The sequence below is a fragment of the Hyposmocoma kahamanoa genome, unplaced genomic scaffold (assembly GCF_003589595.1).
Source record: "Hyposmocoma kahamanoa isolate Upper Pololo Valley unplaced genomic scaffold, ASM358959v1 86, whole genome shotgun sequence".
NCBI lineage: Eukaryota > Metazoa > Arthropoda > Insecta > Lepidoptera > Cosmopterigidae > Hyposmocoma > Hyposmocoma kahamanoa.
In genome coordinates, this window is record NW_020654289.1 from 2,844,924 (window position 1) to 2,859,076 (window position 14,153).

A 14,153-nucleotide genomic window follows, 5' to 3' on the forward strand; every position below is an offset into this window, starting at 1 on the left:
AATTCTAAACCATCGTGCTTATTCAAAAATTGTCAAATCGTGCAGAACACCTTTGCCTCTCTAAAATCAAACGTTCATTATCTTTTTTTACCACCTCTGTTTCCTGCAGCACACTGTGGAGCAACGTGCTTAAATAGCTGTTTGCTTCAGAGAGTCTTCCCGAGTGTTTACAAGCGTCTCGTCGCTGTTGTTTGGACTTGTCTATTTGACTTCTTAGGGAGGCATTTTCCAGTCGCACGATTCTTATTCTGCAGTCGTTGTTAGGCAGCATTTCAATAAAATCTCGATTTCCTCAGTCGACAGTTTAAGTCTTTCAGTCTCGCAAGTTCCGTTTTTGCTTCGTATATTTTCGTCTGCAATTTAGTATTGTTTTCTCTCAACTGAATCGCTCTAGCCATTTCTTGATGTTGCTTGCCAGTAAGCACTTTTAATTGGTCTCGAAGAAGTTGATTTTCGTCCAGAACTTTCTCCAAACATAGACTTACTGGAGATAATTTATTGACCACCGCATTTCGAACAGCATTCTCAGTGAATTTTAAATTTTGTTTTTGCATAGTCAGGATGAGGGACACACTTTATTAAGCTAAGGCATTTCTTCATTGGAAATTTTGGATCCCAAAAATGTGGATGTTCGCGGTGATCAGCGTTGTGAAAAGTTAGTACTTATATGGGGTTTGACGAAGAGAAAAAGAAAAATCAATTTGAAACAACGTGTCAACTTTATTTTTTTATAAGTTCGTATGTGAATTTGCAGCCTGATAAAAACTATAAAAGACAATGGCTTCCTTTCGAGTTGCTTGATGTGGTCACAGAAATTGCAATGGATTGGGATGGGTTGTGGAGTTGCATAATGGGCTGAAGTTACAAATGCGAGTGCGGGAGGTTCAGAAGTGCAGTTTCCCGCGTCAGTAGACAGTCAACCAGCACGCATGTCGCACACGCGGACCATGGCCCTTCTCTGCGCTTGCGCATTCGTGGCCAATGTTGCGGCTGACCCTGCGCTACCACCGGTTAGCAGAATGGAAAATAAAGGTTTGTAGATGTTCTTCATAAAGAATAGATATAAAAAACTATATTATTTTTTAAATTTTACGTATTCTAAATAGTAATCTGGTTAAAGAGCCAATCACGTCTTGTTTTCGCTTGTAAAATAGATAGTTTTCAATAAACATAATTTCAATTAGTCTAGGTAGGTATTATAATTATGTGAAAGTTTTTTGGCTAAGCTAATTTCTATGTTCATTGACAAAAATGTTTCAGAGGCTTGGAATATCTGCAAAAAAATATTTACACCGTTTTACCTGTAAAATTGTACCATTTCATAGCTTACAAAATTGGTTCTTTACAAATGTAGAATAAGTTCAACATCCTCGTTATCGTTATCGGGGTCATTGGAACAGTAGGGACACGGAGCAATCCCCGTTCATTGAATGGATTACCACACTTGGTTTCGTTTTTAAGACACCAATTTTTTGTTTCGGATGTTTAGCTTCTTTTCTAATAATAGAATTTGTTACCAGATTTTCTTTTGATTTGTAGTTTTTAATGCACGAAGTTTAATGATTTGTTCGTTTAAATTGTAAAGATTGTGTTCTACAGAGTATAATGTTACGACCCAATTCTTCTTTCTTTAGACCCTCGCTATTTCTTTTTCTGGGTCTGTTTCAGCGTCTGTATATGACATTTGACACCTTTCTCTTCCACCTATTGATCTTATTTTGCATACGATCGGAGATAGTACAAATTGGTAAATGGCGCGTATGTAAATTTTACAAGAGAATGATTGAACGTCATTACTTTGATTTTCAATAGTTATGACATACGATTTTGCACAGTAAGCATTAATTTATGTTGTTTACGGACTGATAAAAATAGATGCCCGTAAATCGCGCTTATTTGGTTGGTACAATTGTTACGCATATTTGATTTGGCCACTAATTTACCGAGATGGAAACTTATAATCAAATGCTAGTTACGCGTATCTGCACTATCCTCGACGATATGGTATTGTTTAAGGGAAGATAACAACGCTTTCAGAATAGGCTCGTTAAATACGTTCCATCCATTGCAATCTCATAAATTTTGCATGTAATTCTATATAGGCCTCTGCTAGTGCGATCTATTTAGATTTAGATCATTGCTACTAACTTGTAGCTGAGTGAACTCCTGTGCAAGTTAACGATCTCGCGGCGCCTTTGATCGTATCCAGTTGACCTAAATATGGATTGCGATTGCCGGACGTTCAGTGTCCCACCCTATTTTGCGACATGCTCTCGATTTCAAAGTGATGATTACTACCAACTGACGTAATATATCTTGGGTCAAAATTTGAAGATAGTTTTAGAGGTGACAAAATCAACGTTGAAAGTTATTGGTGTCCGATTTGGAAAAATTGGTATAAACAAAACGTACTAGTGACAAAATTGAGAAAAGAAAAGCAGTCGAAGTTGTAGAGATTTTTTTTAATAAAAAATAAGTGCGCATTTCACCTCCATCTCACCTGATGGAAAGTGACGATGAGGTCGAGGATGTAGTATGCACACCTAAATAATGCCTATTCACTCTCGCCTTGAAAAGGTTCAAGTTACAGCGTTCGGGGAACAAGTCTGCAGGCAGGGAATTCCACTCCTTAGCCGCTCGCCATACAAATGTGGAAGCGAAACACTTTGTGTGAATCCGGCGAATATCCACGAAAAGGGTTGGAACCCCAGACCTCGTCTCGTCCCCCAATGATGGAAAGGGGAAGGCGGAATCAAATTATGCAATTTCATCGCACACTCTCCGTGATATATCCTGTAGAATACCGATAAGCTAGCAACTCTACGGCGGTGTTCAAGACTCTGCAGCTTCGCCTCTACTAATTCCGAGTCACCTATAAGCCTATAAATGATGACGAAGAAGAAAGAAATGTACCTATACAATAGTGAACCATAGATTGGGGTAGGTCACGAATCGTGCGTGCCGGGTATAAGCCGTTTTTCGTTTATTGGCAATAGAGAGGAATTTGTTATACCTATAGTTTGTTTAGACCCCACCCACGAGCTCAATTGCAAATCGCTTCCTTAGACTGACGTACATGCTAAAATTATGCGTAGGAGACGCAATAGAACTAAAAGTACTGTCGTGATATCATGTCGACATGCGCAGATTCCAGTCATCCCTTTTTTGTATGTAAATCGACTAGATATTGTATGTGTAATTTTTCTGACATGCGTGAAACGTTTTCAATTCGACTGCATTTTTTTATACATGTTAAGCGATTATTTCGGCATTTGAGAACCGATTTCGATGATTCTTTTTTGTTGGAAATGGGGTATCTCGGTAATGGTTCCGTTCAAGTTTTTAAGAAAAAATTCACCTGTAAGGGACGTTATGGGATAAATTTAATGGATTTCATGAATTTCACACATTTTCTGTTAGCCAATTTCAATAAAACTTAGCAAATACTTAAATGTGATTACACAAACTTATGTGGTCAGTTCTTTTTTATAAAAAAGTCATTTATTCCGGATTTAAATAGAATATTTTTTTAATCAAAACAACTTTTCTGAGTCTTTACATTACAGCTGACTGAGATGGTAAGTAAACACAGGAAAAACGTTGGTTTGTTTAAAACTAATACGCGATTTAGATTCGAAAAAAAAAACCAGATATTTTGCGTTGAGGAAAATTTGCGATAAAGACTGAAAATGTGATAGGAAATAATTAAAAACCGAATTTGAATCGAACTTTCTTGCCATTCCTATCGTAAACAATGTAATCGACATTTTTAGCGAAATGGAGCAATTGGGAAAATGAACAACCCTTTACACGCGGTTTTTTATGTGTTATTTAGTTTTCGTTTTATTGTTAAGCAAAATCAGTACTTAACTGACATTTTCCTAAGCAGCATGCAGTCGCTAATCGTCTACTTTTATATACGCGCTCAAGTTTAAGCCTATAAATTGCAAGTGTAACGATGCAATCGCGCTTTTCACGAACGCGCGTTTGCACTACTGCTAAAAATCGCCGTCTGTAACCACTCTTAGATAGCGCTTTTTGTTTTCTTTTTTTTAACTGACTTCAAAAAAGGAGGAGGTTCTCAATTCGTCTGTATGTTCTTTTTTTTTGTATGTATGTTACGCGATAACTCCGGTATTTGTGAACCGATTTTCGTGATTCTTTTTTTGTTGGAAAGGGGGTACTTCCATAGTGGTCCCATTTCATTTTGAAGAAAAGCATCCACCTCGAAGGGTGGCTGTTCACGCATGAAGATTTATTTTTATCAATAGCGCCTAACTTTAATTTAGGAGCAATTACTTTAATGGTTGATTTTGCTATTTCTCCAATTCAAGGCGTTTTTCTCTCAATATACTTTGAGTAGTGAGAACCGATTTTTATTATCTCCAGTGTCAAGTCCTGTATAGTGGCGAACTAGGGGATATTTCAATAAAACTTTGCAAACAGACGTAATTCCACTTACTTTTGAGGTCGGTTTTTTAGTACTCTGTACTGACATTATCTCTATACATTATTTTTATTTTCTATTATCTTTTTAAATTAAAGTTTTTGATGTTATCTTGTGTATTTGCTGTATGTAATGGTACAATGGTAAAATGTACAACATGCTGTATAAAAATTTATGTGACAAAGCAGTGTAAGTTTATCTATGCAAGTATGTGCTGATGGCGTGCCTAAATTATACATATAAATAAATAAAATTACCAAAATGCAAGTGCGTTCTTTATGACAAGTCTTGGAAAATATAATATTATTGTCAACAAGTTTACCTGCTATGTCCTCGATATTGGACCAATAAGACTGAAAGAAACTGTATATAATTTTTGTTTGATAATCGTCGTTACTTGTAGAATATAATTTAATATACGACGATGGAAGCAATACGTAACCGAACGCATAAATCTGTTGCATACGCGCCACGTCAATTTTCATCGTGTTAAGTGATAAATAGTTCCCCTACATAACCGGGAAGTCTTCATTTGTTGTAAAGGGATGCTATATTTATATGTAATCTATGTCTGGCACATTGGACTTCTGGTTCTGTTCTGTCTTTATTAAATTTTCATAATCTCGTAGTTTGAGTGTAGGTCAGATGACCGTTACAAGACTTTTATTTGTACAGACCTGCACGATTTCGAATTTTTCTTTTATAATCATGTATCATAAGGTTATAGGTTAGAAACCCAAATAACAATGCTATAAGCGTATATGGTACAAAACTATCCAATTGCGTTCTCCAAGATATTTGAGGAGGGTAGCCTATCAAAGTCATTGTTGTTAATTGCTCCTAGACTACGTTGTGGTCATATTCCATTAAATAAATTTTACTATCTTATGAGAAGGGCAGAATCTTATTAATGGTAATTCTGTAACAAGTTGGAACACATGCTTCATTTAATGGAATGTGATAGATATGCGGGCTGCCGGGCTCAATATCAATCAAAGGACATTGGTCAGGTAGGAGAGCTAAATTTAAGACTGAGCAACCCGCTGACTCAGTGTGCTGAAGCCTCCTATGTGAGGTCTTGCTTTCTGTTAAGGAGCAATACCTGTCATGGGAGTAGTGACAGATAAAGTAGGATGGATAGTTATATGCATACATACATTTCGAGGCGGACATAAACGTCCAAACGTTTCAGACATCCTAAAAATACATTTAAAATAAAGTTAACTTTTTCATTGAATCAGTACTGAGTACTAAAAAAACCGACCTCAAAAGTACGTGGAATTACGTCTATTTGCTATGTTAGTTCGCCACTATAGAGGACTTGACACTGGAGATAATAAAAATCGGTTCTCACTACTCAAAGTATATTGAGAGAAAAACCGCCTTGAATTCGAGAAATAGCAAAATCAACCATTAAAGTAATTGCTCCTAATTTAATGTTAGGCGCTGTTTATGAAAATGAATCTTCATGCGTGAACAGTCACCCTTCGAGGTGGACGATTTTCTTCAAAATGAAATGGGACCACTATGGAAGTACCTCCTTTCCAACAAAAACAGAATCATGAAAATCGGTTCATAAATACCGGAAGTATCGCGTAACATACATACAAAAAAAAAGAACACAGTCGAATTGAGAACCTCCTCCTTTTTTGAAGTCGGTTAATAAGAAACCGACCTCTAAAGTTTGCTTATCGAGTTTTTCCTATTTCCATGGGATCCCCTCATCAGATTCTGAAGTCTTAGTGACTATTACGGTCTCCTTTGCACATTTTATACTTTTTTTCTGGATGTGACAGTGACGGTGATTTGTTGATTACATGTATTGTGTCAAGTGAAAAGTCGACTTTTATTTGGATTCGCTCTGGACCTTTTGGAGGGAAAAGTGTCGTTTTTATTTTGACTTTCAATTATTCTGTGAAATCTAGTTTAAAGTGGAATAGGATAGTGCTATTGTGCCTTAATCGAAGATTAAAACGCGAAATTATACGAATCTCGAAGTAAAATACCCGTATCGGCCCGTTCTAAGGAATCCCGAGTCAATCCAAGCACGCCGCCTCAAATTGCCTATCCTCTTTGTGGCGGCCATATTTACAGAAACATAATTTACAAAGTGAAACCAAAATGAAGAAAAGAAAATGAAGAATAGGCTGTATGGCATTATGCCAAAGCCGTTACAACTGTACTTAAAAAAAAAAGACTTTTATTTGTGGAAAATATTTTTTTAATTTGTGATAGCCGAATAATTTTCAAAATCAGTCCACATTTCATGGAGAAATCGGTATGTCAATAAACATGTCTATAAAATTTGAGAATTTTCTCGATTTCCAAGGATCATCTGATTCTAACTTGGTGACAATGGGACTACCACGAGAGAGCACCCATTCAAACAAAAAAGAATTTTCTAAATCGGTCTACAATTGACGGAGAAATCTGAAAACATATAAAACATACATACAGCCGAACATATAACCTCCTCCTTTTTTTTGAAGTCGGTTAGAGAAGATTTTTATTCGTACGGATTTGCTCGATTAGGAGTGTTTCTTTTTTTTATTTCAGGTTACAGATTATGTGTGTTATGATATTGGTTTATATTTCGCACATTTGGTGTAATTAGCTACATCTGGAAGATGACAACTTTTCCGGAAAGAGGTTTATAGATTCTACGAATGAAATTGCCTGCTCGATAACATGTTTATGCTTAAATAGGAGAGTTGAATATTTCAGATATCGTCGGAGATAGTGCAAACCCGCGTATGTAGTAATGGTCAAAGGTGCGTATCTGCACCAGACCAAATTTCACATATTTAACGTTATTACTTTGTTATTTCAATGATGACTTTCGTTTTTGCACAGTAAGCATTAATTTATGTTGTCTACGGACTGATAACAATAGATTCCCGTAGACACAATTTGGTTGCTAAGAAAAGTACGCGGATTTGATTTGGCGACTTAGGCGCTGCGCAGATGGAGCAACTTTGATCATCGAGTTTTAACAACTGACAACCCGCAACTAGCTGTTTATGACGTTTTTCATATAATTTCAAGAAACCACGCAGACATGGCAACTTCAGTTGAGAGTTTCGGCAATCGACTACAGCTTTCGATTACCGAAATTCGTGATTAAATAAATTCTTAATGGCCGCAACTAGAAACTTGCAAATTTGTACCGGTTGTCTCCAGTTGGCGCTCCGCAGATGGAGCAACTTTAGTTGACGCAACTGGTAACATTTTACAAGTTTCCATTAACGGTTGTAGCAACAGGCCTAGTTACCGGTTGCTGTAATTTTGAATAAACTTTCGAAATCGACGGGGAAGGAGTGAAGTTGCTTCACGGGTTGCGGTTGCCAGTTACGGAAACGGAGTTGCCAAACTGGAGACAACTGGTACAAATTTACAATTTTCTAGTTGCGGCAGTTAAGAATTTATTTAATTATATAATATAAACTTATTCAACCAATGAGTTTGGTCCACTATAACTTCTTATAGTCCCGAGACGATTTGTTTATTGAACATTATTCACCAATAAACGTTTTTACGAACCATGGAAATGTTTTCAATCTTCTGACCTCCCGTAATGATACGGAAAGATCCAATACAATCAGGGAAGAACAATTCATAATATCATTCGCACAAGTGTAATTGACAATTTTTCAACAACAGCCGGCATTGTGACTTCCTAGTTTCAGTATAGGTAGGGTGCTACGCTTCCTTGTTCATCAGTTGGAATTCTACTGAGATTTATAGGTACCGATTGTGAGTGCAGTTTACAATTTATAGTCTTGAAGTTTTTATTGTGGGTATGGGTCATGACCTCTGGCAATGCAGTACATGTTTTGTGTACCTATACACAAGTTCATTGTTTTTTATGACACCTAGTTTAGAAGCCAATAAATATTTCTATTATACTTAAAACTTTATCGGGTATTCTAAAGTGGACTTTACTAGTCTATATTGTTTATAACATGTGTCCAGAAATATTGCTAAATATTAAGCTTTTGTACATAGGTTAGAGTTCGACCTTTGTGTTGTGAATATTCCAGGGATTCACCAGAAGCGTTTCGCTTTCACATTTATATGCCGAACGGCTATGGAGCGGAATTCCCCGCCTGCTGTTGAATGTGAAAGTGGACCGATCCATCGGGAAAGTAGAATTGTACCGAAGGGGTCGTCACTTGACAATTTTACTTTTACTAAATAAATTTGTATTTAGTCTACGAGCATCTATGGTCTAGAGTCACATTCACCAAAGTATGTATTGAGTACTATGTGGTTTTTGAAAATAAATTAGTATAAAAAATTCATCAACTGGAGACTTTTATAGTAAAGTAAAAAAAAGAAATTTAGATTAATTTTTTTAAATTAATTTTAAGTAAAAAGAAATGCCTGTAGGCATGCAATTTTAATTATTTGGGCAGACAATTTTACTTTTCAATAATAAAATAAGAAGCGGTGGTAGCCTAGAGAAAGAATCGTCGAGTTCTATATAAAAAAAAGATTGCTTAAAGTTTACGGTAGCTGGAAAGGCGTAACTAATTCGACGCTTCGAAGGGATTGTGCATGATATTTCAGTTGTTTAGGCCCTTAAAAAAGCTTACACAACTCATCTCTCATTGTATACAGAAAGCCATGTACACAAACTATACAGGTCGCAGACTCTGCATTAACTTCTTCTTCTAGATATCACATAATTCCCAGAAGTCCCATACGCATGCTCCAAGTGGGATGCTGCTCTGAATTTTAACAACTAATACCAATGCTTTGCTTACGGAATACCTTATTTAGTTTACAGATAGTACTTGTAGTACTGGTAGTAATCTAAAGCACTGTTCCACATAAAGAAACAGTAGTATATACGCACTTTCTTATGTTAGTGTCTTTTATGGTAGTTATTCCTCTAGGGAGAATACTAACAAAATCAACAAAAAATAAATCAATGCCATCTAGCGGTATGCGGGGGAACTTCGTCCATGTTATTCTTCATTAGTGATTTTCTTACAGTACTCGAAAAAAAGCATATTTCAATTGTTTCAGAAACAAAAATTAGGGACGTTGTGCACGAGGCAGAGAATTCTATAATAGTGAAGAAGATACCCATCGCATATTTCTACCCGTTCAGTCTGTGGCCGCTGCCTAAGGCATTTCCAACAAGCAAAGGTGAGCTTTTTACTGCAAAAGAAAGTTTTGTTCCATTTATTATTTATTAATCGGTTCTACATACTTTATAAGTGCAACACAATTTTTGGAATACGCATGAAATAGATAACGTCACATGTCTAAAATCATTCTCAGATCTTAAAGAGTTAGAAGAGCAAAGAAGAGCGTTAGAAATCTTCCCTGGACAAGAACCAACAAACCGCCAAAGGAACAATCAGAAGAGGAAAAGAGAAAGAAATCGCCGTAATCAAGACAAGAATAAAAGCAAGAGGTAATTAATACCTCTATGACCTCATGTACCGCCTTTTGTTTTTCTTTGTCGTGGGCGAAAAGTTTTGCTTTGGGCGAATTGACTGTAACTCGCTGAGTCTCGTGACGTCGTTAGCATTTTAAAAGTATGCCTCTCTGTCGATGAGTGGCATTTACTAGTTCTATAAGCGAAATGGTAAGCTGGTAATGTCTTTGTGCCATCGTCGTCAGGGCATCTTTTACGCCTTTAATATTAGAGTGCACATTTCTGCGTTTAACGTTTTCAAAATTTATATCTTTCGTATGACTTGCTTTGTCTCTCAAGATCAGATTTTGCGGGACAAATATGTCCCTTACTGCGAGGATGATTTATTCGTCCTTTGTACATACATGTCGTCACACCTGTCTTCCATCGAGGTAGGTAGAGTCTATGAACTTCCACCTTCTACGCTCCTGACAAACCTTCGCCTCCTCCACTCCCATCAGTTTCTTTGTACATGCTTGTTTATTTTTGATAATATGGCCTTTTTTAAGGACATCCCCGATCTGATTGAGATATGTACGCCATTTACTCGTTCTTGGTGAGCACACTATATTTTTATCTTATAGATTACCAGGCCCAAAATCTTATCAAACTTATCAAAACCGATGTCAGATATTTTAATTTACATATAATTGTATTGAAATAATATAGGTCCGATGGACCTGTAAATAAATAATAATTGTTTATTGTGCAAATAAATGACATTAAAATTACATATTACAAAGGACTTATGCAAAGGTGAGCTTATCTCTAGAAGAGATCTCTTCCAGCCAACCCTAACCGTGGTTAATAAAGTAAGTCTGCGGAACATAATATAAATGTAAATATAAAATTATCAATGATGATTATATAAATATGACTGAGATATAACATCTATATAAACTTGATATATATAAATACATACAAACACAATATGTATTATAATCTAAACAAATTATTAGTTTATATTTATGTTACTGTTTAACAACTATCTAGTTTAATAGGAAGTGCTCTTTTAATTTAAAAAGTCACGAATGCTAGCAGGTAATTTATTTCACATACGAAACTCCATCCATAATTATGACATTGAATACGACCCTATTAGCTTGATTCATCTCATTCCTAATGAGTGGAATACACTACCGACTTGTGAGTTTCCCGAAAACCATTATTTATGGCTGTTCAAATCCATCGTAAAAAAATTGTACCGCACGTCTTCACGTGTTAGTTCGGTTAACTTATCTGGCTGGGTATATTTCTCCTAGAAATAACGATCTTTCTTTCAAAATTGTATTTATTCCATTAAATTTGGGTCCTAACTGGAACCAGTATTCAGAACTTGATGTTCCATAAATAAATACGACCCTTCGTTTAACTTTGTCAAGTTATTGTGCGAGGTTTAAACGTTGGTGCCCCGTTATATCAAATGTCATAGTTATTAAACATTTCTAGACCGGTTTATTTCAGCAAATTTCACAGTCATAACCTACGCCATTTTGCTTTGGAGAAATATCGTTAATATTATTAGAATTTCTGTCGTTGAGAAGTGTCTCGTAAGGGTAGTTTACAAACTGGGTCACTGCATGTCTCTAAGATATATTTTTACAAAAATTCACAATCTTACACTGGCGTCAGAGTATATTTATGAAAATACTTAGAATAATAACGCATAGAATGATAGTTTCATATCAAACGAACTGTCACAAGTGAGGCAAAAATCAAATTCATGTAGGCTAGTTTTAGTAGAAGTTAATTTTCGGTGTAGTGAATATTTATATAAAAATACAAGTTGAAACGCGTTACTTCCTTGTGGAATGTGATGTTAGTATATATTTTATGTTTGTCTGATGTATTTTTACACTCATTTACCGCACATTTCATCATTTTTAGCTAAAATTCTGGAGCTGTTCGCGGTGCAAGTTGACCTTGAGCACTGAAGGCTCGCCCGCTCGTGTAGGCCCTTTGGGAGCGCTTCAATTTGCCTCACTTAGCGTGTGCGGGCTAGGTTTCTATGCGTTATTATTCTAAATGAAAATATATTAAGAAGAATAGTACTTTTTTGATGGAAAATAGTGATATATTTAATATTTATACCCAAGAAGAACAATAAATTTCTCGATCATCGACTTCACAAAGTCGCAAATTTATATAAGTTATGTATACGTATCTAAAAGTAAGTTTTTTGTTGTTATTCAAAATTTGTTACTTACTTTAAACTGTAATGAAACAAAAACTTTGTTAAATAAGGTTACTGTACAACTTCTGCGTCGGTGGATGGCGTCCATGGGTGTGATCCGTTTAATTGTTTCTACCAATAAACTATTAGGAAGCCTTTAAACTAGACGCTTATAGAAGTGGCACTGTAGCTGCGCCTAGTGTTGGGTCATGGAAAAATTTCCATTTTGAAAAAACCATGTTTTTCAGAAAAATAAATCATTTTCCCAAAATTTTCTGGGGATTTTTCCAATATTCTTCTTTTAATTTTTCACATTGACATTGACACCTGTCAAAAGTTGAAGTTATTGAACGAAAACGATGGAGTCAATATAATGCTCAGGCCACACAGAGGAGGGCCGCGGAAGAGTTCCGGGCGCGGGAATTTTTGTAATGTACGAATTTCCATGAACTCTGCCAGACTGAAACGCGTGACTGACGCGCGGCCACCTCGCGTTTCAGTGTGCCAGGGTTCATAAGAATTTGTGCATTACAAAAATTCCCGCGCCCGGAACTCTTCCGCGGCCCTCCTCTGTGTGGCCAGAGCATTAAGGTTTTTTCGCTGTTGTGAAATCATATTGTATCTCGGTTTTCTATAGCAGGTAGGTGGTGGTATAGGTAGGTATTTTTCGGAAAATTATCCAACAGTAGCTGCGCAACAACTTATTTTTTTTATACAATATTTAGAAGCGCAGTTGCAGCGCCACTTTGAAGGTGCTTACAGATTTTAAATAAAATAATCTATTTACACGTATTAACCCATAGACGGTTTCCAGAAGGGACTGATTCGTCTCACAGGAATGTTCCCAATGAGTAATTTGTTTACTACCAAATAAAGATATTATGATTTTGAAAATGTGTTAAGTTTACATGGTATAATGAATAATAATTGGTATAATTTTGGTTGTAATCCGCCTTTATAAGGCGGGGTTTATACGAAAAATACGTCGACACCTAGATGATTAGTCGCTATACGGCGTGTTTCGAAATTTACAGGGTGTTTATGGCTAAAAACAATGTTTGTTCTTTGTGATTGGAATTGATTTAGCTTTGAAAAAAAAAGTGAATAATGAACGGGTATTAAAGATGGTTTATGGAGATTTTACTTCTAGAACAGGGTTATTTATATTACAATATTTTTAAATATTTTCAATCAATTCACATGAACATGCAGAATCAGAAGTTGGTTTTATATAATAACAAATATTAGTGATATTAATGGCTATAGTCAATAGTTCGGATACTTTCTGTACCTTTTATTTTACAAAATTATTATAAATGTAATAATCTTAGTAATAAAATAAATAGATTAAAAATGATCACAAAATTATATTTACAAATGTAACTATTTTTATCTGGATTTAAATTGCGTGCATTTGTTTTTTTTTTCAAACAAACCAATATTTCGACCTCTTTACTGTAAAGCCTTCAACCAGTTACGTTTAATGTTAATGCAATTAAGTAATTTAGATCCGAAAAAGTTTCATTTCCAATATATACCAATTGCGAAACCTTTCGGCTGTAGAATTGACTGCATGTTTACAGTTAATGCGTGAAATCGTAATCAACTTCACGCATTAAATGCATGCAGTCGATCTCGGCTGCGTGAAGTTGATAACGACTTTTGACGACGACAGTTCAAACTGACTTCATGGAGCCCAGATCGACTGCATGCAGTTCAAACCGACTTCACGCAGCCGTGATTACTTTACTTACTTACTTTACTATTTACTACATGCAGTTAATGCGTGGAATTGTTATCAACTTCATGAAGTCGTACTTCTTCACGCATTAACTGCAAACATGCAGTCAATCTAGTAGCAGTTTTAGGCCGCGAAAAAAAAAACAACTATTTCATATGATAAAAGATATATTAGTTTTATTTTGAACGTATTTCCTCAGTTTCTCAAAAATTTTACATTTTGATTTCCTCATTTTTATGGCGCCATTATTTGGTGACATTAAGCAACAAGTATTGCGCTTTTTTCTCCCGTCTTCTGAACGATTATAACAATTGTTTTTAACCAATTTTAAATTCTGATTTCACACTTCTATGTGTTCATATTA

General features: G+C 35.7%; 1 protein-coding gene across 2 annotated transcripts; it reads left to right on the plus strand.

Moving 5' to 3' along the window:
* Window positions 1-925: 925 nt before the first annotated feature.
* LOC113234658 lies at window positions 926-11,589 on the plus strand. 2 transcript variants are annotated; one of them, XM_026470063.1, is made up of 3 exons: window positions 926-1,032; window positions 9,479-9,601; window positions 9,737-11,589. In XM_026470063.1, the coding sequence occupies exons 1-3, from the start codon at window positions 930-932 to the stop codon at window positions 9,874-9,876; spliced, it is 366 nt and encodes a 121-aa protein (XP_026325848.1). In that variant the 5' UTR covers window positions 926-929; the 3' UTR covers window positions 9,877-11,589. The 2 variants fall into 2 exon arrangements, 1 of the variants encoding a protein (XP_026325848.1); XR_003310809.1 differs by lacking the exon at window positions 926-1,032 and adding an exon at window positions 8,555-8,695.
* The last annotated feature ends 2,564 nt before the right edge of the window (window positions 11,590-14,153 follow it).

Excerpts from the sequence above, each read along its gene's own strand:
- LOC113234658 (XM_026470063.1), top strand. The coding sequence starts at position 930 with ATGTCGCACACGCGGACCATGGCCCTTCTCTGCGCTTGCGCATTCGTG. Across the intron at positions 1,033-9,478 it reads TAGCAGAATGGAAAATAAAG|AAACAAAAATTAGGGACGTT; the intron begins GTTTGTAGATGT and ends CAATTGTTTCAG. Across the intron at positions 9,602-9,736 it reads GGCATTTCCAACAAGCAAAG|ATCTTAAAGAGTTAGAAGAG; the intron begins GTGAGCTTTTTA and ends AATCATTCTCAG.